Source organism: Vombatus ursinus, unplaced genomic scaffold, assembly GCF_900497805.2.
Source record: "Vombatus ursinus unplaced genomic scaffold, bare-nosed wombat genome assembly UNPS02004596.1, whole genome shotgun sequence".
NCBI classification, from domain to species: Eukaryota; Metazoa; Chordata; class Mammalia; order Diprotodontia; family Vombatidae; genus Vombatus; species Vombatus ursinus.
Window position 1 is genome coordinate 1,932,066 of NW_020944374.1, and position 23,243 is coordinate 1,955,308.

At 34.4% G+C, this 23,243-nt stretch overlaps 1 protein-coding gene across 6 annotated transcripts in view; it reads right to left on the reverse strand.

Annotated features, from left to right (window-relative positions):
- Window positions 1-23,243, reverse strand: part of THOC2 (THO complex 2) — a 96,305-nt gene that overhangs the window by 71,985 nt on the left and 1,077 nt on the right. For all 6 annotated transcript variants that reach the window (XM_027838521.1, XM_027838549.1, XM_027838536.1 and 3 more), the window contains exons 2-5: window positions 14,399-14,457; window positions 11,081-11,172; window positions 8,718-8,769; window positions 2,569-2,639 (exon numbers count right to left, since the gene is read on the reverse strand). In XM_027838521.1, coding sequence (XP_027694322.1) covers window positions 2,569-2,639; window positions 8,718-8,769; window positions 11,081-11,172; window positions 14,399-14,457 — 274 coding nt within the window. The remainder of the gene's footprint in view (window positions 1-2,568; window positions 2,640-8,717; window positions 8,770-11,080; window positions 11,173-14,398; window positions 14,458-23,243) is intronic.

The following is a 23,243-nucleotide window of genomic DNA, read 5'->3' on the forward strand; positions in this document are numbered from 1 at the left end:
CATATTTTTATTCCACATGACTTCAAGATACTGTTTTAACTCTAGATGTAAAAATCAAATGCTATATATATGTAGTTTACCATGAAACATAATTTTGACTTTTAAGCAATCTAACTCCAAAGACTTTAAAAAAAAATAAAAGGTATGTACGCAGTGTATGTAGTGGGGATATGTTATTGTTTTCTAAAAAAATACTCTCCAGGAAAAGTTTGCCATATATAATCTACCCATGTAAGTATTGAGAGTGAAATTCTACTTAAATTGAAATCCACATTATCTAAACATTCTAATAAGTTGTAAGTCAAAATATGTTATGACACACAGGGCATATTTCTAGTTTTCAATATTGGGATGTCACTTTTGTATTCAAATGTATGAACAAACAGTACAGAACTAAGTAATGCTTACTACAAAACAAATTTTAATTTTTGTATTAAATCATTTCTTTACTTTCTCCCTCTAATTCAATGGAGGTAAGAAATTTTTTTCCCCATAAATTTCAAATTTATACACATCAACTCATTTTCCTCACACATGCTAACAAAATAATACATATTGAGAACAAAAAATAAAAGATTCTAATATGTATCATTTAATGATTTTACTAAAACACCGATAAATTATCACTTTTTAAATATCTCACTTCTTTGGGAAAAAACCTTTTCAAAGACTTAGGCAAATATATATTAGCAAATTTAATATCAATATGTCTAAAGAAATTTTTCAAAATTATCTCCTCACATTGGATAGTTTACAACTCCTTGTTTTAATACAACCTAGGAAATAGGTGGTTTGAATACCTCTATTGAACATATATACCTAAAAATGCTAGAACCTTGTTCTATATTATTCAACATATCAGCTCCAAGTATACGGGTGGATATATATTCATCACTATTTATGAGTGTTAAGTTACTAAAGTACAAACGAAAAGAACCTTGTTATAAAGCAGTCTCACTTATCAGGGACTGACAAAACAAGGTTATAGTAGTGTTGCATTGCTCTGAAAATTATCAGTTATTTAATAAACTCTCAATTCTCCAATTTGTGATTGGAAATTTTTAAGATTAAACTCATCAGGGGTACAGAGTTTGCTTTTTAGTTTCTTTGTCATACCCTCTTCTTCTGTTTAGTTTTATTTAGCAAAGAATCTGTAACTGAGTAAGAATGGAAAGGGAAGGGCCACTGAAATTTCCTCACTCTGATCAATGAATCAATCTCTGAATCAATGAATCAATCAAACTTTGATCAATCTGAATCAATCAAAATTCCAAAGGACTGAAGATGAAACATGCTACTGATCTCCTGCTACTGATGGAGTCAGGGTACAGAATAAGGCACATCCTTTTGGACAATGCCAAAGTGAGATATTTTGCTTGACTATGCATATGTTATGTTGGTTTTCCTCTTTCAATGGGGGGGGAGGGGTAGGAGAGAAAGGGAAAGGTAACAAAAGGGCTGAAAAAAAAATTTTAAGATCATCATTGAAGTATATTTTTGAAGGTAGAAAAAGGGACAAAAGGAAATAAAAAAAATCAGAAGAGCTCTGAAAGTTACATTTTGTGTTTATTATATACCTAACATAAAATGCAGTTGTACATAATTGAGACTTACAGTTTCATTTGCTCTTTTTCTGTTCTATTTGGTATATGGAAATGCTTATTTTATTTGTTTTTTAAGACATATAAATTTTTTAAAATATTTTTCTCTACATACTCCAGTACAAGTAGCATGAACAACCTTTCAGATCAAATTTTACCTTTATCATACTTGAAGATGACAAACAGAACGGGAGAATTCAAAGGGGTCCTTTGCATCAGCTGGATGCTCACTCCCAAAATCCAGCTACACTGGCCTACTTTCTATTCCTCACACATAACATTCCATCTACCAACTCTGTGCATTTGCACTGGATGTACCCCATGCTTAGAATGCTCTCCCCTTCTCACCTCTAACTTCTAGTTTCCTGGCTTCATTCATGACTCAGTTTAAATTAACCTCATTTTCTAAGAGACTTTTCCTGCCCTTCCCCTGTCCCACCTCCCCACTGCTACTTGATGCCTTCACTCTTAAGATTAACTCTCATTTACACTTTATATACACCTTGTATTACCTACTTATTACCACGCTGTTTCCTCCATTAGAATGGGAGCTCCTTGACAGCACGGACCATGTTTCTGGCTTTCTTTGTCTCCCCAGGGCTTAGAAAACTACTGGCCTAAGTATATGTTAAGAGTTTAATAAATGCATACAAACTTGTATACTAACAGGGATTGAGAAGGAACTAAACAAAAGGGTTGATTCCAACCCCGCCCTCCAGTCAGGTATTAATTTGGTTTTACTGTTGTTTAGAGTGTTACGAATTTCCAGAATGTCAGAAATAGCCAAAAAATATAAGCATATTTGCATTCCAAAGTCAAATTTGATTTGGGAATTATCATATTACCTATTTTTTCAAGTTATTACCACTCTGTGCCCATATTAGCATGAAAAATTAAAAGATCATCACAATCACATTCTAAACTATAAAGTTCAGCAAAGAAAAAAAATTCCAAAGGACATACTTACCAAACAGGATAACACCAACTGTGTAAAATGGTCTCTCTTGCTTTTTTCTTCTAAACAACTTGTCTCAATATCTATGACAAAGATAAAGAAATTGAATTGTTTTATAATTTTTACTGAAAGCTTTAACCTTCTAGCTTCTCCAAACAAGGTTACTTACTTCATTTAAAATTATTACTAAAACAACCTGCTTGTTTGTTGTTGTTGTTGTTTTTTAAGTTTGTTACTGCCCCCCATATATGAAATGGTTTTATGCTTTTTGGTTTTTTTCTCCTAGTGGTGGTGATGGATCCATACTCTCTCACCATGTTCCCTTTAGACCAATGGACAAATTCATAAGACAGCTAGCCAGTATGAAAAGTACAGTTCGTGGCCCTGGAAGTTTGAGTGAAAGGTTTTGTTTGTTTTAATTTAACAACAACAACAAAAAAAAATGGGGGGGGGGTCTAACAACTAAAGCTGTCCAACAATACAATGAGCTACCACCAAAAATAATGAAGCTCCCCAGCACTTAAGTGTTGAAGCAGAGGCTAAATATCATATAGAAGACTTCTGCATTGAATAAAAGAACAGATTAAATGACATCTAAAGTCACTTCCAATTCTATTATTCTAAATGGTACAGCTACAGATTAAATAAATGATTTTGGCTTACTTAACATTCTAATCATTTTTAAGCTATTCAGCAACAAAAAACCCCAAATATTCAAATAGGATCTACTATTTCATTGATTTGGTTGTTCTCTGGAATGATGCAAACTACAACCTTTCCATTCTTGTCCATGTATTCTTATCCATATCATCCTAAAAACTTGCCACAGTGACAAGCTTTAAAGGAGCTTTGAAATTTCCTCAAGGTATTTTAGCTTACTCTCCTCCTAGTTAACTCTGGCCCTAACTTATTGTCTATTTGTATTGTCCTACATACACACATAGACAAGCCCTAAGAGTTGCCCATTCAATTTGATTGTCATAATTTGGGCAAGAGACATTCGTCAGCCACTTAACTTTTCCCATGTACATAGTTAGCCCAAATTCTTTTGTTAGTTTTGGACATAGTCCAGGAGAACCTCCAACATTCTAGGATTTGATGTGACTAGTACAACATCCTTGGTAAATAAATTTGTAGAACTTTACCCTTTGTAGAGGATCCACCAACTTGGATCCTGTGCTGGATCTCCTCTATCACAGTGGGAAACACAAACACCTCATTTTGTATTTCCAATACATATAACCAGGAAATCATGAATCAAAGTTGTCTGTGTCATAAATTTCAAAGAGTCTTGAATGATTATCACATACCAATAGTATTATAAGGAATAATATTCCTTATTGAGTAACCTTACTGGTGGCATTTTGCTCTACCAAATGACATGCTTGTACTCTTTTACATCTTTAACAATTTGTGTGATGGTAAAGATGTGGGCCATCTTGGAATATCTGCCTATTTCCTAATATCCTCACCAAGGGTGCCTCCTTGAATGGGTTGATTATACTAATAAAAATTTCTGCATACAGATAGCAATGTAGGTATAAACATCAATAGTCAATGCTCTCAATTACCTATTTTTATAATTATTAATAAGGGTACCCTTCTTTTAGATACTTTATGAACTGAAACACCCTCCTAAGTGTGTTGCCACTCCATCCTTCCCAGATTCTCAATGTACACCGGCTCCAATCCAGCTGATTTTCCCATTTTTGGTCTCTTTGGTACCTTTGTTAAGTACAACTGGGACTGTGATATTGAGACACCAAGTGTGGTAGCTACACTGTCCTTGAAAGAAGAAAATGTTATAAAAAGCCTTTGATAACTCTTCCACCTTTATTCTGTTTGTTGTTCTTTCATTTTCATTCTTAAATGCCCTTGGCATGTCTCAAATTTTCTTTAAAGTGGCTTGCTCTCCACTGCTTCTCTCTGCTTTTTAAGACAATACAATTCATGACCTTTCAATATTGTTCTCCCTAAGACTTTACAAATGAATGTATATTCTAAACTAGTGTTGTATTTGGCTGCTGTTTGGCAAGTCAAGTGTTTGCTGACTAAAGCCACTTTTTGGCCTCATTATGGCAACTGATTTATAACAGTTAAACTTCTCTATGACATTATAAGCAGTGTCAATGTACTTTCTCCAATTCACTATCCACTTTTCATTATCAATAACTTGTTTGGATATGTCAGGATTGACTAGTTTCAGCTCCATGTCAAATTTTTTTGTCATTATTCTTTCTTCTAACCGTATACCATTTTTGACCTCTGCTCTAACAAGACACTGATCTGACTATAAACTTATTCAGGATGACTATCAGGAATGACTTATCAGTTACAAGTTGCTTCCTGTCTTCAAGAAGAGGCTAGATTACCACTTACATGATGTGTTTTAGCGGAGATCCCCTATTACATATGGGTTCTACTAGGTGACTGGTAAGGCCCTTTCAAACTCTGAAGTTCTATAATTGTTTAAATATAATACAACTAATTTTTTGTGATGCTACTGGGTGTTAATTACGCCCATCATTTACTGGTTCTTTTCTTTTAAAAAGTATTCATGAAGGAAAGATGTGAGGCTTCTGTGTAGCATACAAGTCTTTGGCCTTTCATTCCTTATTCTTAGTTCATGTTTTCCAATATACTTCTCACCATTCTTACCCACTCCTACCTTTGAACTGAAATCACCGAGTAGCAAAGTGTATGCTTTCTTAATTTGGAAGGTGTTATGTGGTCCTTTATAGAATTTATCTACTACTTCATCTTCTGCAGAGGTTAGTGCAAAAACTACCACTATTTTCATAGCATTTCTTTCGCTAATATTTATTACAATCTCTGCAAAACAAGATAATCAGATGCCCCATGAGATGTTTCTTGTTGCCTTTGGGTACAATATAAAAACCAACCCCACAAATTCTATTCTTAGTATTTCCAAAGAACATCTGAGAGCCACTGACTTCTTTCTCCTGGCTTCAAAGAAAGGGTTATTATTAATCTGGAATCTGTTACTTCTTTTAAAAATTTTTTGATGACTCTATTTCAATATAATTGGTTTCCTTTATAATCCTATGCCGTTTATTTTATCCATCTAAAAACTTATTTCTGAGGAGTCCATAGGCTTCACCAGACTGCCAAAGGGTCCATGGCACAAAAAAGGTTAAGAATTCTTGATTCACAGCAAGAGTATCTGGATTGATATTATTCAGTCCATTTAATCACTAAACAAGGATGTCAGATTTAGAACACCAGCTACCAAGTTTCGTAGACTGTCTAAAAATAGAATGATCTTTAGCATTCTTGGTCCCCTTTTCTACCATTCTGCCACTATGAGTGCATAAAGTGAAAAAGGGCCACACGAGACTGAAGGTCATTTTATAGTTTTTTGCTGAATGAATTACCATAGTCAACGAATTAATCAGCAAGCAGCCAAACTACTAGTAAGGAACCTCTCCATACTTAGCTTGGCTGATCTTCAAAAAGCAGACTCAGTCCATTGCCATGAATATAGCTGAAGTTTGTCTAGCATGGTAGGACCTGCCAGAATATATGGCATAACCTTCAAGAAACCAGGATGACATCCATACCACAATGCTTCAAAAATTATATAGTATTTTCAAAACCTTAATGTCATACTAAATGTCTAATAGCTAACATAATTTGTATAACTGTTCACAGCCATAAAAAATTTTTTCTAATGTCAGAAAATTAAGAGTTCCACAAGTTTCTTCAAAGCACTCAATGTTTTTTTTTTTTAATTCCTTTTTAAAATAAGACAGCTAGCACAATGAAATAGTTCCAACTTCATGGTATCAAGAAATTCAACCATTACTAAGGAATTGCCAGGATTCACAGATGCACTAATATTCACAACTAATCTTTAACTAAAGAGTAAGAGAATTTCAAAATACCAATAGTTGAGTTACAGGCACAGTACCTTCACATAGGTTTCAGAATATCAAATCTATCCCTTTCCAGATACTTCCAACTATCACTATATCCTTTCTAGTCAGTTGACTTCTTTCTCGACCTTCAGTGGCACAGTCCTCTCATTAATCTACTTATATTCTGATATCTCCCAGTCTTCCATCCTCCAAAGCTTACCTCTTTCATCCCCCTAAATCTCTAGGGAAAATCAAAATCATTCTCCTGGCAGCCACCTGCCATCCCCTATTGAACTTCTGTTCCCTGGCCTCTCAAGAAATCTCTGATGAAACTTGTCATTTTACCTCTTAGCTAATCCTCCTTTGCACAGCCTAGGTCTGTCATAGAAGTCCTTCTTGCCATTGCTCTCTGTTTTTATTCTTAAAGCTTCGTTTAAAAGGGAAGGAGGCCCATCACCCCAATATCGCCACCTCAGAAGCCTTTTCTCCCCACTATAATACAACATGCATCTCAGTAAATCTGGCAGCTACCTCTTTACCTACCAAGTACCTAATGAGCATGTGAATTTCTTTACCATCTTCACCTGGGAAGACCCAAGGAAAGAAAAATTTTTGTTACACAGCTATCTTAGTCATCTTCCTGAAAAACCGAATTGTGTGGACCATGAATATAGTTATTTACCCCCTAAAATAGAACCAAATATGAATTTGTAAAAATTTGTCTATTGAAAAATAATTATCTTACAGGCACATCATGAGAATAAAGCATTGTTATTGAATTATTCAAGTATAAAAACTTTTTCTTCCTGTCAATGATTTCTAACAAAATAAGTCAACTGTCAGAATTCTAAAATATCACAGTTCAAACATTGTAATTATCAGTAAACAAGCTTTTTATAAGTGACTATACTAGGTCTTTAATTTCTAAAATTCCATCATAAGTAACAACCAACATACATTTTTAAAATTTCACTTGCTTAATGTTAAACCTCTCTCAAAATAATTTAAATAGGTACAAAAGAAATCACAATAAGCTATTCAACAGGCTCAAGACAAGCAGCCAGAATTAAATGGAAAAAGTCACTCTATTCCTTGTTCCACAAAACCTCACTCACAATTCTAAAGCATTCTGATCTGCTTATTACAAATTCTATGTCATTATTTTTGCCAGCTTGAAAGAGGTATTTTCAAGGAACATTCACTTATTTAGGCCAAAATGTACACTTTCAATGAGACAAAGGTATCCTAAACCAAGGTGTAATGAACAAATTTATCAAAGAGCCAAAGTAGTAATTCAAAACTTGACATATAAATTTGAAGATTGCTTTATGTGACAAGTATTTAAAAGTGGTGCAATGTTTTCTTTTAAAAATTAAAAACAAGTAAAATGAAATCTAACTTTTAATAACCATTACTAGGTAATTATGTACTTGAGATTTTAGTCCAGATATAAACTGTTTTTTGAGCATAAATAAATTTATCAGCCCACTGAAAAAAAGGATTAGATTTCCTTATCTATTGTACATGGTCACTAAAGCAAAACCAGTACTTTTTTTTTTAATCTGGCATAAGATCATCTCGGACAAGTAGAAAACTGACTATTTTGGGAGGCAGCTAGGTGACGCAGTGGATAGAGCTCTGGTCTTGGAGTCAGGAGTACCTGAGTTCAAATCCAGCCTCAGACACCTAACACTCACTAGCTGTGTGACCCTGGGCAAGTCACTTAACCCCACTGACTCATCAAAAAAGAAAAATTAAATAAAAAATTTAAAAAAAGAAAAAAAGAAAACTGGCTATTTCTAAAATCTGGTTTATTCACTGGCTTAAAAAGTTTCTCAACTTCAAAACTAAAGCAGTCTTTTCAAATGACCTATTATTGTTCAAGAGAGAAAAAAAGTCATTAAAGAGGATGAAGCACATTTATGGAAAATGAGAATTTTAGACCTTACCATAAATTTAAATAGCCTGCCTATTAAATTGACAACAAAATAGGGGGCTATTTTATCTGAACTACTGTAAATTATTTAGCTACTACTCCCATCAAATAGCCTGAAGTCAACTTTAAATTGCTTGGAATGCCTTATCAAAAAAGAATAAATAAACCCAAAATGCCTGAATTACCACTGTACTTTACTCATAACACTCCAATTTCCAAGAAGAAAAAGCAGTTAACTACATAGGTCCACAGAGTCATTTGTATAATCTTTTGTTTTGGGAGGGGAAGGATTTTATGAGCTTACCAAATAGCTCTTTTCATAGTTGAAATGAAGAACTGATACCTACCTAAGATGCAGAATACATCAGCTAGGATGGAGGGCATATCCTCACGACAGTCCTAAATTTTGAAGATAGAATTATCATGGCATTAGAACACCACCCTTAAGTGAATTTTTTTTTTATATTACTGTTGAAAGGTCTAGGCACCACTATATTGATGTGTACTTTAAATCCGTCAATTGAATTTCCTATATCCAGAAAATTAAAAAGGTCAGAAATTATAGAAATCACAGATGAGAAGCATGGGAATCATGAAATAATTTGGCAGAATGTATAACAGCACAAAAGTATAACTCTTTCAAACAGCATCCTAAATTAGAAACCACCTGTATTAAAGGCACCTCACATCTACCCAAAACAGAATCTGGTAATGAACTATTGATGAAACATTTCTTATTTAAGTTTGTTAGATTTATATTTAAGTTATAACACTAACCTATGTAAAAATTAGTCTATGACGCTCACACTTCATCAGGACAGAAGTATAAAAAAAAATCAAAAACCCTAATATACGGTTGTCCTATAAACTTTACTCTTTCAAAATACATATTACGTATTTATATACACCAGATCCCACCATCTTTATCTTATTCCATTACTAATCAACTAATATGTCTTTCACCTTTGGAGAAAGTGTATTTGGGTTGGTTTTTTTTTTTCCATTTCTAGTACCATACTTTAGGAGCAGTATAGTATTTTCCTACAGACAGTCTCATTTTTCCACCTCCATTTTATCACCCTCTTTTCCATTAGTAACCTTCATAGCACAAGAGCAGCAATTAGTCGTTGGCTAACACTGAACTATTTGCAAAGGCCTAATAGAAATCAGCAGGAGTCTTAAAAAAAAAAAAATCAAGCTGCTAGGATAAATTAAATGAAATGCATTTGTGTAACTAAAATTATAAGGCACGCCATGTTGCTGTGGGTACGTATGCCATGACAAAAGGAACAAGTACAACAAGCAACCCTGGTCAGCATTAAGAAGAAAATTCAAAATGGACATCCCCCCCCCCAAAAAAAGAGTCCATACTCTTCACATATCAAAATGGTTTATTTGTGGGTATGTTAAATAAGTTTAAAAAAAAAAAACAAACCTTCAGATATACTCCTGTAAACACCACCACCACCCCCTGCTCTGAGGAAAAAACAAACACATAATGCTAAAAATACAACCCAAATTTCAGAATGGAAAAAAAAAAATAATCAATTACCAACTACTCTGATGCTAAGTTTCAAAAGGGTCATAAGGTTTTGGTTTTAATTCCACTGCTTTACATGAACATCAGAAAACAAAAGAGTTAAATTTTAAAATATTACACATTAGCTGTGGGTGGTGCCCAGAAGAATGAGTAGAATGTTACAGACTAGTACAACAGTACCAGGTTCATATTGTGTGAGGATATTCTAAGAACTACACGCTGCCCCAAACCCCCAAGATACTTTATTCCAATCCAAAAATCAAGACAAAGGCACTGAGGAGCACCTGAAGACTTGCCCCTATCTCTGCCAACCAATAAAGCACTTGGAAAAGAACTGGCTTGAAGCAGCACTGGGAAAAATGTACACAGGGACAAAGAGCCCCCAATTACCAGGAAACATGAAGAGAGGTGGTTTTCAAATGTTCTAGGGATTTTGTTCCAGTCTGACTCATTTCACTCCCTAACAGCAGGAACTGACCACATGTAAGCAAACTTCTAAAAACGTATGAACTAGCTTAGTCTCTGCAGCCTTACCATTTAGGAGACACTCTTCCAGATAAAATAGCAAATTAATCAGAAACATTCTCTGATCTGAAACAAAACTTAATTCTAATAAAGAAAGTTAAAATAGAGTACGTCAATTCCTGTAATAGAGCGGAATAAATTTTAACATCTGGTTTCTTTGAGGTTAATATTATTTACAACACTGGTGGAAACTAACAGGCAAAAGATTTCAAGAACAAAGCAATGCATCATTTTATAAGCAGAGCCTAAAATACAGTTGCTTGGTTTTAGTCATTAAAATTTCAACTTACATACACACAAGCAGAATAACAAAATGCTTAGCTTTATACAAGGTATTTTTTTAAACTGGTTAGATTTTTAACCATGGTATTTATCATGTTTTCATCTTCAGCAAGCTTCACCTTAGCTCAGTACAACATACTACTTTTCTTTTACCTCCCCCTCAAATATGTTCTGCTTTGCTTTCAACAGGGAAACATTTTAATTCTATATAAACAAAATTATTTGGCATTGTTAACATCTTTCAGGTGAGATAAAACTTAATAAATCTGAAGAACCTCTATTTCAAAAGGCACCATGTATCAAAACTGTTCCTTTTCATCCTTCAGAAATAAGGCAAATGTACCATTAAATATGTATACTTACAATAATGTCACTGAGAACACTGGATGCTTGTTCATGTTTTAGAGTTCCCCTTATGACATGATATGAGAGCTCATAGATAACTTGCTGGAGATCTGTTGAACAAAACATACATTGGAAATGCACAATTACTAGAATAACATATGCTTCTTGAGGAACATTTGCCTAACTTTCAGATTCTTTTAGTTACTACTGTAAACAACAATACTGAAACACTAACTTTATTTTACTAGTGAATTTAAAAGGAGTTTTTAAAATGTATTAAGTAACAGTTAACTAAAAATTTTGGGGGGGTGAGGCAATTGGGGTTAAGTGACTTGCCCAGGGTCACACAGGTAGTAAGTGTCAAGCATCTGGTCTGAGACTGCATTTGAACTCAGGTCCTCCTGACTCCAGGGCCAGTGCTTTATCCACTGCCCCACCTAGCTGCCTCCAGTTAATTAAAATCTTAAAAACTGGAAGCGAAAGGCAACACAAAACCCTGGCTTTCTCTCCAGCCTATTAACACACAGTGAACAACCTCTTTCTCCAAAACCTTTTCTTTCTCCAAAATCGTTTCTATTTCCCTTCACTACTGCTTAAACTATTATAAAAAGCAAATAGTAAGGACAATGTTTAAAATACATATGTTCAAGGAAACTGTATTAATTACCACTGGGCTCATCACCCCTTATACTCCCATCCCACTGCCCCAGCCTTTACAGCAAAGAGGACAGAAGGACAAGGGAACCCCATTCCTCTATGACATCTGTCTATACTTTGGTCCTTTGCACTATAAGCTTCACTTCCACTGTCTTTCTACCTGATGGAAAATAGAACCCCACAAACCCTACTACATAACAAAGTATGTTTCAACTCTCTTTTGTGGGGAAAAAAAATAAGTGAAAACATTCATAAAACTGTTCCTGTATACTAGCTCCAAAGCCACAAGGGAAAGCAACATACTACTGAAGGGAGAAAAAAAATTCTATATTCTTTTTCCTAACCCACATATGGAATTAGGAAGATAAAAGGAAACAAATGTGCCTCAAAACAAAATTAGCTAGGGGGAAGGAGCAAACTTCACTAGTTTTATTATACTAACTCCTTAAAAGATGCACAAATAACCATCATCAATGCAACATTCCTGCCCCCCAAAAGAGGAAAAACAATTAGTATCATAACCTAACAAAAAGTCTCAGAAAGTTCTCAGTGTGCACTGGAACTAAAGGAATTCTAGTTTTAAATAAACGGAATCAATTAGTTGGTTATGACAATAGCCCAGGTGAAAAGTGATGAGGCCACGAATTGGAGTGTGAATTGAGAGATGAGGATGGATGAAAGAAAAGTGCAGAAGAGACAATATGAAGAAAAGTCAAGGATGACTCAAATGTTACTATTATTCATCATAATCTTATTAGATGTATTTACAAGGAAATAGCTAAAAAAAAGCAAATTCTTAAAAATGTCTCAAGAATATCAAGAAATGACATTACTTCAGTGATAAGGAATATCTTTGATTTTAAACCTCAAATTTCCTAGGAGAAGGGAAATCTCATCCATATTTCATCTTGTCTATCAATGTGTACTTTATCCTATCACTTTTATAAACCATCCAGTTCTCACTACATATTATGAGTAGAGGTACAAACTGAATAAATATTATCTAATAACTTTTTTTATATAAAGAACTTAGCTAAAGTAAGTTCTAAAATCAAGAAAATGTAAGATACAAGGTTTTACCATAAGGAATGCTACAGAAAATGTTTCCAACTCCCCAGAAATTTAGCAGGTTTTCCTCTCTCTAATAACAGAACTACAGCATTAATGAGTGGTTCGATGTTCCAAACCATCATTTCTTAAAAGGTAAGAGTAAAAATGTTAGTTGGCAAAGAAGCACCTTGAAACAGGAAAGAACTTTTAAAACAAAATTAACAGAAAAAAACTAATCATTTACTGCTTTTAAAATACATTTTAATTACAGCTTTTAAGTCATAGTTGTTATGTAAATTCTCTTTGCTTTTAGAGTTTTCCCTAACTGATGTAAGAAATTCCCAGATATCACCTAAACATAAACACCTTAGCAATTTAAAAAATTGAACTTCAATTTCTGGCAGTTTTCTTAGACAAAAGAGTTATTCTGAACTATGCCCAAAGGCCTATAAAATCATGCATACTCTTTGACCTAGCAATACCACTACTAGGTCTGTATCCCAAAAAGATAAAACAAAAAAAAAAGGACCTATATGTACAAAAATATTTATAGCAGCTCTTTTCCAGTGGCAAAGAATTGAAAATTAAGGGGATACCCATCAATTGGGGAATGGCTGAACAATCTATGGTATCTGATTGTGATGGAATATTGTTGGTTTTAACAAATGAGTTAGATACTCTCAGAAAAACCTGGAAAGACTTACATGAACTGGTGCAGAGTGAAATAAATGAGTAGAACCAGGAGAAAATTGTACACAGTAACAGCAATGCTGTAAGATAATCAACTATGAATGACTTAGATGTTTTCAGCAATACAATGATCCAAGACAACTCTGAAGGATTTATAATGAAAAATTCTATCCATCCCCAGAGAAAAAACTGATGCAGAGTCTGATTACAGATTGAAGCACACTTTTTTTATTTTATATTTCTTGGGTTTTTTAATTTTGGTTTGTTTTCTTTTACAACATGATTAGTATGGAAATGTTTCACATGACTATACCTGTATAATCTGTATCAAATTGCTTGCCTTCTCAATAAGGAGGGTGGAGAAAGAGGGAGAGAATTTGCAATTCAATTTTAAAAACAAATGTTGAAAATTGTTTTTACATGTAATTGGGGGCAAATGAAACATTAAATGTAAAAAATTGACCACATATATTAAAAATAAATGAACAAAAAAAGAGTTATTCTTTCTGCATCAGTTTATTTTTGTCCTATTACTCACTGATCATTTAAGATATGGCAATTGCTAGCTGAATTAGAATAAGAAAACCTAAATAAATATAATCCCATTATAAAAAGCTTTCCTATACCATAGGTTTGATTAAAAAGCAACCCAAATTTTTATATATATATATACACCAAGCACCTCCTACTACATAAGAAATCTAAAATAGATGTTATCTTGAACAAAAGAATTATAATGAAATTCCTACTATTTTACAACCTTGTTTCTCAAAGAACATCAAAAAAATGAAGGAGTCAGTAGGACAGGTAAAAACAGAAACTAGACTAGCCATCCTGTATCAAGTCATATTTCCACTTTTGTTTTTACCATTTCAAAACAGTGAATTGAGACTATCATATTTATCAAATTTTTATTCCAACTCATTTCAAAGCACTTACCTCTGAAAATCAAATGTTCACGGTTTTTGTTTTCACAAAGGGCTCGACATAACTGCACACTAAAATAAGACAAAAATATTACATGTATCAACTTGATTAGAAATGTTAAGTATGTCTGGATATATCAAGCTACCTGCTTCTTTCAATGTCTCCCAACTAAAGTAACATCATACAAGAATGCATACATATAGTGACATCAGGACAGGATGCAAAACTATAAGCAAATACTAACATTTGCACTTATATTAATCCTTGCTCATTGTAATATTTAGTTGGTGAACAAGTTTCAGCATTTTTTTAAAAAATAGATAAGTCCAAAAACTAAGATGACTGCATAATGCTAACTGAATGACTTTCAATTCTAGAGGATTTTCTTGTCTAGAGGATTTTCACATAGCAAGTTACTAATGCAATTTAGTTATACTTAGTGTATTATAAAGATATGTCCATCAGATTATGTTAAAATCACAGCAAATAATGATTACATAATCTAGTCTGACTGTATGTATACATTATATATTGATTATATGTGCCTGTCTTTGTTAGTCACTAAAAAGATTAAATTACTCAGGACTGGTGCCAAAAGTAATAATGAATATGAAAGACTTCAAAAAATATATAGGAAAACTTTTATTAAGTGATTCAGAATGAAAAAAAGGAGAACCAAAGAACATGAATTACAACTATTTTTAATTTGAGTTATAAAGCATATACCTATGCTTCTGTAAAAATTGAAAGTGACGTATAAAGTTGTATTATCATCCACAGAAATTATTATGTTGTTTTACTTAACTCTTTTTGCCTACTGCAACTATCACTTCACAATGATACTTTCATGGACCCAAGTAAGTGGCAGACACCTTGGAGAAGAAAAAATTCTAAATCTGATTATATGAACCTAAAATATTATTGGTTCCTGTAGATTCTGATCTGCATATTAGACATCTTTCTCTTAAGGCTAATCCCATCTTATCTAATCTACTTTATATTCTGTGATAACACAACAGAGGACCTGTGTTAAAATACATTTCTGATCCAAGAGGAAACTTGGGTCATCCAAAGTCCTTGAAATAGTACCAAGATATTGTATGTTGTATACACAGAGATGATGTGTGCACTGCTTTGCACTCTAACATTTCTGTGACTGACAAATAAACCTGAGGCCACTATGGGCCACAAAGACCTGCACTAGAGACTCAACTCTGCCAAAGATTTGAATAACAAAAAGCAGTATTATGAGACACTTAAATGATACTTCCCACTTCATTTCATTTCATGATAATTTTAATTTACTAATACACCTTTACTGAACAAGAGGTCATAGAATTTGAGGGTTGACAATGACCTCAGTAACCATCTAGTCCAGGGGTGGGGAACCAGCAGCGTTGAGGCCACATGTGGCACTCTAGGTCCTCAAATGCAGCCTTTTGACTGAGCCCAAGTTTTATAGAACAAATCCTTTTATTAAGGGGATTTGTTCTGTGAAATTTGGATTCAGTCAAAGGGTCCACATTTGAGGAACCTAGAGAGCCACACAAGTTCCCCAGCCCGATCTAGTCTTACCCATATGAAAACTGTTGGCACCCACCATGGCAGTCACTATTGTTCCTGAAGCTGTGCCCACTTTTTAGCCCTTAACTGTTCCCCCTAAAGTACAAGTGAAACCACTTTTCTACAGTTTCTACTTGTCCTGGCACAGATAAAAGATCTGAAAGTAAATTTATATTCAAATACTTTTAAACAAACATCCCAGTTTCCAGCTTTCACCCCTCCTTTCTTCAACCCTCTGCACACTGGTAAGGAACCTGTCAATCTTTTCACTTTTCTAACCACATCACCTACCAAAACATCAGAATATCTGGTATCATTTATACTTTGAAACTCATAAAATCACTCATACAACCATAGAGTTGAAAGGGATCTTAAGACGTCATCTAGTCCAACTCATTTTTACAGAAGAGGAAGCTATAACCCTTAATTATGTCAAAATTATTTCAGATTGTGAAATAAGTGCCTCATGTCAAACAAGGCAAAGAATTTCAGACAATGGAAGGCATAAATTTTGGGGGTTTTTTCTTTTTCTTTCTTTTAAAGGGGAGGGGGTTGAAACTTGGCCCTGAAGTCATATAACACCTACGGCTCTAAAAGAAAACCTGTTTTAGCCATTTTGGAGTACCAAGGGAAACTAGATAGGAGAAAATAGGATACCGAGGTAGATTCCCTCCAGTTTCCATCCCCTTAACCCCACTACTACTCCACTTTCTCTTTACAGAAAAAAGTTAACAGGATCCAAAAAGGTTTTTCTGAGATGGGGTAATTTAAACATCTCTAAGTAAAAATCAAGGAAGCAGAGAGGGAGAAACTAAAAGATGAAGGACTGGAAATGACTAACAAAGCAGGGACCTAGAAAAAAGCAGGAAGAAATGTGACAAAGAACATAAATGAAAGGGTTATTAGCTCTCAAAGAGAAAGGTTACTTCATCCTCTTCAATAGGAAGAAAAAGATTAAAAAACACAGAAGTTAGGAAAACACACTGAATGGTCTCTATTTTCTCCAAGTCCCTCGTAATACAGCAAAATATAAAAAGCACAGTTATAGTTTTAAAAGGGGTTTTTAGCTTTCAACTTACACATGTATTTTTTTTTAATAAGAATTACAGGACTATGTAGGAATGAAATAATTCCACATTTCACAATCAAACTCCATATATAAGATAATGCTTTGCATTTGTACTTTCAATAAAACATTAAATTACACAAAAGTGTAGTGGATAGAGGGCCAGACTTGGAGTCAGGAAGACCTAGGTGCAAGTGGTTGTTCAACCACCCAGTGGTTGTAAGGGATGGACAAAAAACATTTAACCTCTCATTTAAGATAAAATGATCAATTACAGACAAGTAACCAGTCTGCATCAGTAGGGCTGGGGGTGAGGGATTTATATACCAAAATAAAATTCTTTAAAATATTATTTAAATTTATCATGTCACTATATCAGAATTTTTTGCTTAACTCATTTCCTTTGTCACAAGTGAAGATTTAATCTAGGTGAGAAGGGGGTGGATTCCTACTAAAAAAAAAATTACTAATGTCAAATATACATCAATAATATTTTTTAAATTAAGTACTCTCCTCTCCAGTATAAAAACAATAAGACTTTCCAGTTTATTTTTTATAAAAGTGAATACTGAAGAAGGAAACCACTTTAATGTTTTGAAAATATGTATTTGGGGCAAAAGGAATAGGAAATTTTTAAGACTACTTAACAAAATCATTTAGCGTTACTTCATCTACCATATTAACTTTTAAAGTTACCCTACCTTGACACCTAAACATTAGTTTCACTTTGTTTTGCAAACCAACAAAAAGAAAGCAAAAGTCTACACATTTGTTACTGGTATTCAGATTTAAAGTGAAATTAAATACTAATTGTCCAGTATGATCAAACAGGTAAGACTACATTAAAATATAACTTGAAAGTAAAATATGGCTAAAATGTCTTAAAAAGGACATAATTTGGGGGCAGCTAGGGGGCACAGTGGATAGAGCACTGGCCCTGGAGTCAGAAGGACCTGAGTGCAAACCTCACTTCAGACCAAACACTTGACTCTTACTAACTGTGTGACTCTGGGCAAGTCACTTAACTTCAATTGCCTAAAGAAAAAAAAAAAACACATAACTTCTATTCTCTAACAAAGAACTAGGGTAAGAGTAATTTCAACCATATCAGTTCCACACTATGACTGAAAGATTAACAAAAGAGACTTATAGACATGGATAATCTGAGCCAAACTAATTTCTTATTCTTGATAGTTTTAATATAGATGACCAAGGACTTACATTTTAAAAGTACATGATCCATCAAAATGCTTTCATATCTACCACTGCATTAATAATGCTATTCTCACTTGAAAGATGAAGAGGCTGAGGCACAGAAGTAAAATGCCTTGCCCAAGGTCACACAGCTGGTTACTAGAACAGAGGTTTGACTCAGAGATCTGTGCTTGGCACACTGTAAAAATGATCAACAAATCATTCAAGATGTCCTTTCTTCCTCAGAGAAGACTTGTTTTAGTAAGGTGTTGACAGGTAAGTTTTTCAAATATCATTATGTAAAGTAACATTTGTCCCCCAAAGAGAGCCACATGTTGGTTGAACACAAGCAAATCTGCATGCCTAATTTTATTGGATTTTTAAAATAATTTTTAAATTATTCATCACTAGCAGAATCAGAAACCTAGCATAGTCAAAAATATATGTAGTTCTGGAGAGGTGGTCAAATGAACTGGATTTTCTTTGCCAAAACCAAAATTCCATATTTGTAAGGGGAGGGGGGGAAACCTATTTAATTAGTAAAGACAGTAAGAAAATCATGGTAAGCTTTAAAATGGCTAACTTCTTTTGAGGGAATTGTCTTCCAGAAGAAATTCCATCTACATGAGAAATTATGCTTTGCTTCTGCTAAAAACATTTGTTATGTTCAGCTATTCCACTAGACATGTTTGGGAATAAAAAGCTCTCAGATCAGGAAATTAACTTCTACCAAGCTCCACGAACATAAAGAATCAAGTAAAAACAGAAGCAATTATTTTGTACTTTCTGATCAATGCATCATGACTCATACATTTGACATAGTCAACATTTTTTCAGTCACTAATCTGTGAGAAAAGGTACTATGTTTGCTAGTAAATGACCTGGAAGCCAGATTCAAAGGATCCTGAGGGTTCCTTCAAAAAGTTCTTTCATCATAGTTTTCAGGAAATGCTTAACACTTTTTGAAGAAAAACCTAACACGGTGGGGGGGGGGGCACTTCTATTTATGAATTTCTGAACACTGATCAAAACTAGAAGTCAGGAAATAAGTTTCAGATTTAAAACAATCAAAAAACACATGTTCAAAAAATAAAACTTCAAGTTTTAGGTAAAGCCTAGCCTAAATAACAACTTTCCCCCAAAATAATTAAGCTTTACCCACCAAACTGATATTTCTTGAACTGATTCATTTATCAGTCAGTCATGATTTAGAACCAAAAGAAAACCTGAAGATTAGCTAGTCCACAAAATACATGAAAAGACACGCTATTAATGATTTTTTTCTTTGTTTTTAAATGGTAGAGGAGTGTTAAGGGATAGAGGCAGGATTAAAAATAGTGATGTTCTTTCTCCTCAAAAAAGAGAACCATTGTAAAAATGTACTTAAATGCACAGAAGTAAAATTGGAAGGAATTTTAAAGTAACATGCAAAATTTGTATTTTTAAGTAAGCAGTATGAAATAAAGATTCATTGTTTTGTTCATAATGCTCTTTTTACATTCTGCTGTAAATATGGAAATGTTTTTTATTTTTTTTTTCTGGTTTAAGTTCATAATTTTTTCAAAAGAATGGGGAAAAAAAGATCTAGTCCAATCTCTACATTTTACAGGTAAGGAAACTAAAGACTACAAAGGGTTAAGTAATTTGCCCAAGGTCCAACACGTAATAAGAAAGAAGATTTAAATAGCTCCTCTGACTCCTTAGCTTCTCAAGGGCAGGTGCTAGTAAGGGAGAAAAACACAAAGCAATGTGACTGTTTTTGGAGCTAGCTCACATCTGACTAGAAACCATTCCAAAAGAAGAGTTTCAAAATTTTTCTGAGCAATAGCTGCATGACCGAAATAAGTATACTGTCACCCAAGGTTGACTATTCTGAAAGGGACAGCATCCACATTTAAATATGAAGTTCTGGAATGACTCTTTAAAAAAAAATTTTACCTAGAAAGACTTATATGGACTGATGCTAAGTGAAATGAGCAGAACCAGGAGAACATTGTACACAGTAATAGGCACAGTGTGCAATGACTAACTTTGATAAACTTAGGCCTTCTCAGCAATGCAAGGATCTAAGACATCTCCAAAAGTCTCATGATGGAAAATGCTATCCACATCCCAAAAAAGAACTATGGAGTTTGAATGCAGATTGAAGCATACTATTTGCTTTTTTTTCTTCTGTTTTGTTTCCTCTTTCTTGTGGTTCTTATTGTTGAAGCATACTATTTGCTTTTTTTTCTTCTGTTTTGTTTTGTTTCCTCTTTCTTGTGGTTCTCACTGGTTCTAATTCTTCCTTACAACATGCCAAATGTGAAAATATGTTTAATAGGAATGTATAGAGCCTGTATCAGATTGAGCATCGTCTTGGGGAGGAAGGTGAGAAGGGAGGGGGAGAAAAATTTAAAACTCAAAAGCTTATGGAAGTGATTGTTGATAAATCAAAATTAAATTAATGAAAAAAAAAATTTTAGTCTGGAGAGGGAGACTGTCTCTGCCACTGCTTATGTTACCATGGGCAAGTCACCTAACTTCACAGTACCTCCAGGCAACTCTAAGAGCAGGTTCATTGGTAGGACTTTCCTCACCTACAGTTTCCCACAGCAATGAAATCACAGATCTATACTAAAAAACAAACTCCAAAAAAAACAAACCAAACCACACACACTGTCAAGTTTTGAAATACATTGAAATTTATCCATGATAGTATTTGCAAATAAAGATGATAAGATGAAAACCTTTTTCTTCAAGGGGTTTCTTATATAAGAAAATCCTTAACACCAGTATATTACTAATTCCTTCTACTAGAATGAGAATCCACTATTGCAAAGGTGTTCCATTCTAGAAAACAATTAAAAATGGATGAAATAACTGAAAATCAGAAAAGTAATCACAAATTTCTATTTTTATTAGTTTTAACCTCCACAGAGCTTTTCACCACAAAAAGACTGCTCTGAATTTCACTGCCCTCAACCCTAAACACTTTCTCTTAAGTAGCAAAACTGTCCCAAAAACAGTAGTAGGAATGCTAAGAAATCTACAAAATTTATATTAACCCCTGTATAAATGAACTGACTTTACATTACTGACAATAAAGACTTACCAAGGAGGAATCAACATGCTGTACATGCCCTTTTTTATTACAAATTGTGCATATATGTATGTACGTATGTATACACACATGCACATACTTACTTTTATAAAATATCAAATACCTTGGCACTTATGGTCAGCCCAGACTAGCCATCCTTCATTCTCCCAACTTCATCATTATGCCCTGGCTCCACCTTTCCCTCTTTCCTTTCTCCCCCTTACTTACTCACTTTCATTATATTTAACTCTTTTAAAATTTATTTCACTCCCTTTTATTTGTAGCTTCCCCCATGAGAACGTTAAGGTTCTAGAGGATAGGGACAATCTGTCTTTGACTACTTGTTGAATTGACAACTTAAAAACTTTGCAAAGTACCCAGTGTAAAGATTTAGATGTTCATAAGAGCTAAAAATGGAAGCTGTTCTCTAGTAAAAAAATCACCTAACAATCAATCCACAAAATATTATCTTAAAATATCCATATGTTCAGCACTGTAAGATTTGAAAAGGAGGCAAAAACTTAGTATAAAGGGTCCTTGGCCTCTGAGAGCTTATCTTGTCGAAGAGACAGGACTGGTCAACAGGTAATTAAATCACAAGAAACGATTGGAGAATGAGCCGAATGCTAACTACAAAATCCTTTCTCTGAATTTCTTATGCACTAAGAGTGTAGTCCAGTCCTCAAAGGTTTTATGGAGGAGTTAAATCTCCCATTGGGCCCTATAAATATGTTTAGAAGCTCTGACTTAGGAACATCTAAGAACCAAAGATCAGAAGATTCACGTCTTAATAAATACAAAGCTGGCCCCCCCCTCCCAAAAAGGGGGGGAAGAACCTCTAGCAATGTTTAATATTGCCATCTTGTTTTAAATTTTCAAATTAATACTTTAGAGGTTAAATCTGAATTACTTAAAATATAATCAAAGAGCCATAAGTATTAAACTGCTTCTACTGCTTGGAGAATGGGAGTAAACACCCTGCTGCTAAAGTGGATTTACTTTGATCATACTTTAAGATTCTATTAAAAAATGAAATATTTAAAGTCAATCAATGTCAAGCTATATGCCATATTTTTTCAACTATTTTAAGTCCTTCAACATTTTCTAAAAGAGTAGAGAATGGACAATGTCATTCTCTTCACACCTTTCCCAAATTTTAGACCATGAGTTTTTCAATAACCAAAAAACTACTTTTAAATAGAATGTGAATGTAGAATGTGGGCTCATATTAAAATACATTAGAAGTATTTTATTATTAAAGAAAACTGTATTGTCCAAAGCCATCAATTAAAGGCACTTGACAAACCTAACCCATTAACATCTGCCATCATTAGAGCAGCTATAACTAGTGGCAGTCAAAATACTGAAAAAGGGAGCGGGAGCAGGTATGGAACATCGGAAATTTCATCGAAGGCAACAATTATGAAGCCAGGAGACGGTTTTCTCTCTAAATTTGTTACATGTTAACGCCCAAACACACACATACACGCTGGCCTTGAACGCCCCACTCCAAACTGTAGGCCGAGAAGGAAAACTGCCCTAAGATAAAGGCACTCCATCACAGGGTGCCAGAGCCGCCAAGAGTAACAATCGAGAAACTTGGCACGAAGAAGCCCTGGCCAAGAATGTTAACAGGAAAAAGGGGACCAGTGAGAAGCCGCTGCAGGCGCTCATCCGCAACTCCGGCGGGAAAGCAAATCGCTCCGGGGCAGAAAAGCGCCAAGGATTCCCAGGGGCCCAGGGCGGAACAAGAACCCTGGGCGGGAGGGGGGTGGGGACTGGAATGGAGGGGAAGGGGTAAGGGAGAAAGGAAAAAGGGAGGGGAATGGAGAACAAGAGAGATAACAGGATAGGAAAGATGGATCGGGAGGGGTTAGAAGGGGAGGGGAATAAGGGAGAGACACACAGGGAGGGGGGAAAGGAACGCTGTGGGAGCGGGGGGGGGGGGGGGA